The 2,960-nt window shown below is 49.0% G+C and overlaps 1 protein-coding gene across 1 annotated transcript in view; it reads right to left on the bottom strand.

The window, feature by feature from the left end:
- DPYSL2 (dihydropyrimidinase like 2) overlaps positions 1 to 2,960 on the bottom strand; it is a 75,284-nt gene that overhangs the window by 3,308 nt on the left and 69,016 nt on the right. The window contains exons 11-12 of the mRNA XM_011360351.2: positions 1,710 to 1,889; positions 748 to 913 (exon numbers count right to left, since the gene is read on the bottom strand). Of these exons, the coding sequence (XP_011358653.1) occupies positions 748 to 913; positions 1,710 to 1,889 (346 nt within the window). The remainder of the gene's footprint in view (positions 1 to 747; positions 914 to 1,709; positions 1,890 to 2,960) is intronic.

Below are 2,960 nucleotides of genomic sequence, written 5' to 3'. Positions count from 1 at the left end.
GCTAAGCAAGCATCTGGACTACGAAGTTAAGCTGTTGAAAGTTAAACTCCAGACCTCATAAGATGAACTACTACCATATACAGTTGACCTTGAACAATGCAGAAGTTGGCGGGGGGCGGTGGGAGGCAACCCCCTGTGCATTCAAAAATCCACATATAATTTTGACTCCCCAAAAATGTAATTCTGGTCAGCCCTTTGCATCTGCGGATTCAGCCAAACACAGATCAAAAACAGTATTTTTGATCTGCATTTGGGAATCTACAGTTGAGTTTGTGAAAACGTTTTTGATCCACGCTTGGTTAAATCCACAGATGATTCCACAGACGCAAAGGGCCAACTGTATTTATTGAACAAATCCTCATTTAAGTGGACTTGCACAGTTCAAACCCATTTTGTTCAAGAGTCAACTGTACTGCATATGCAGGGAAGAGAAGTCCTAAAATACCATCATATGCTTCTTTAGGACGGCCACGGGACATCGAATAAAGGTCCTCTAAATATACTGGGTATTCCACATAGCATATGCATCATGCCATCACATGTGATAGAAACTGATGTCAAGATTATGAAACCCAATCGGCCATTTGCCGTGAATTACATCTCTGGTGATATTAGTATTTCCCACTTGGGAACATGGGAATGCCATTCATTCCTGCTGCTTCTCCTTCTACAAAAGGGATTCCAGACTCATCAGCCCCACCAAGCATGGCCTGCAAGAACTGGGTCCTCAGCAAACCATAACCATACCAGACAAGCTGAATCCAGACTGGTGCAGGTTCCGGACAGGTGGGGCCTGCTGCTTGGCCGGAGACGTCTTAGCCGAGGAGGCTGGAGTGACTGTCTTGGGTGTCACAGACACTTCACACACAGGTCCGTCGTACAGGCCACGAGGAACCCCTCTCAGCTCCGCCAGCTGCAAAATACAAGAGCCCCTCGACTCAGGCCATGTTCACAGAGGCTGCCTCCCTGACAACCCTCCTGATGTGGCAGGCCTGTGACGTCTGGGAATGGGGGGCTCATCTTATAGAGGAGTACAGCGGGGGCAGATGTCGGCATGGGGCCAGCCCCAAGGCTCCAGGCCAAAGCTTCCCATAAGGTAGGTCATGGGTAACTGATTACTCTAAAAACTAAGTAACATTTCTTACTATTTTCCCCCAAGACACTTCCAAACATGTTATGAAGAAGATCTGGTCTCATGTTTTAAGATCTGGCCCCAAACTTTCTTTCCAGCCTCTCTCCCTCTAATTCCCTTACAGTGCCATCCATCCTGGCCTCACAGCCCCCAAGCTCTGGTGCTACATGTAGACTGTTCACCATGCCTGAAGCACACTGTACATTTTCTATGCTCATGACATTTTCTCTATCTAATTTCCTTATCTCCCTTCTCTGACCTGTCAAATGTCTACTTAACCCACAAGACCCAAGTCAAAGTGCCCTCTCCCCATGACACATTCCCCCATGACTCCACAATGGTTCCTTCCTGTGAACCCCATCACAGCACATGTCACAGTCTCACTTGATTCTGGCTAGCTGTGGACGCGCCTGCCTCCTCCGCTGGTATTCTGGGCTCCAGGAATAAAAAGACCATGTTTCCTTACCCCCGAATCCTCCGTACTCATCTTGATGTTCTGACTCAAAGTGCTTAGTACGTGTTTAAGAAAGCGAACTTAACCCATGACAAAACGATTCGTAAGATCAGAGCTACTCACTCTGCTCCTCGCCTTGATACGCTTATAAACAAAATCGGGGAAGGGCTTTCGAGGGATGTAGCGCCCAGAGCCTTCGGTGACGTGAAGGGTGCCGTCTTCTAGGACAATCTTCCCCTGGCTAATGACGACCAGCGGAGAGCCGCGGCACTCCATGCCTTCGAAGATGTTGTACTCGAGAGCCTAGAGGAAGGGAGCACAGTGAACCCCACAGGACACGCCCGGCCGTCCAGTCTGGCAGCACGCACGCCCTGACAGCTCGCGGACGAGAGAAAGGCCCAGGGCTGCAGTCTCTGTCCCAAGTGGCCACACCAGCAGCCACTTAATCTCTATGTCTTCATTTCCCTGTCCAGAATATGGAATAATCTTTTACCACCTCTCGAAAACTGGGGGGCACAAAAACTGAACAGAAAAATTGTATGGAAAAGCGTGAGGGTTTGTAAATGCCACACAAATAGAAGGAAAAGATTCCGCGTATTAGCAGCGACTTTGTTCTAACTCGAGCTCCAATCAAGTTCAAATGCAAAGGCCCTCTGTGACCGAGTTCTAAATTTAACTTTGAAATGGGTCATCCACAGTAGGTTTTCCCACTGGTTTGCCTGGTTTTCCAATCCGTTAACGATGTGGTGAAACTGAAGTCTCTAAATGAAAGGACTGTGGTGATTTAAGAGGCACGCCTTCAATAAGATGTTTGAGGTTTAATTTCCCAAACAACACAGCAGTCCTTTTGGTTTCAAGCTTTTCAGGGTAAAAGAGCGACCTATCTGTGGGCCCTCTGGGAAAATATACTGGGTCTCTATAGGCAGTGAGTTTGTTTTTGGACAATAAGGCAACAGAGACCCGGGGCACTGTGTTCCACATTAAAAACTCCATGTGTCACAGCCCCATCTCACAGCTTCGGCTCACCCAGGACTGTCCCTAGATTCCAGAAGGCCTTCTGCCTGACCCGCTCGCAGGCACCAATGTCTGTGCTGCGCTCAGGACTGGACCATGAAGCGGAGGCTCCAACCATGAAAAGTGACTCAGGCTTCTGGGGGAATTCAGGCCAGGTTATCGGCACTAAGAGTCAGCCTGTGAACAGACAGCTGCAGCAGCGCCCTGCACTGCAGGATAACGTCTCTGCTCAGCGCGCTGGCTGGGAAGTATGGAGAGGCCCCGGCTGGCTCCTCAGCTAGTTCAATGTCAAAATGCAGAAGTACTGATTGAAAATGGCAATGAAGGGCTGTCAGCACCGCTCTGAAACTCTGAAGAGTC

Source organism: Pteropus vampyrus, unplaced genomic scaffold, assembly GCF_000151845.1.
Source record: "Pteropus vampyrus isolate Shadow unplaced genomic scaffold, Pvam_2.0 Scaffold53, whole genome shotgun sequence".
Taxonomy (NCBI): Eukaryota; Metazoa; Chordata; class Mammalia; order Chiroptera; family Pteropodidae; genus Pteropus; species Pteropus vampyrus.
Note: the sequence above shows the minus strand (reverse complement) of the source record. Positions and strands in the feature narration are given on the sequence as shown.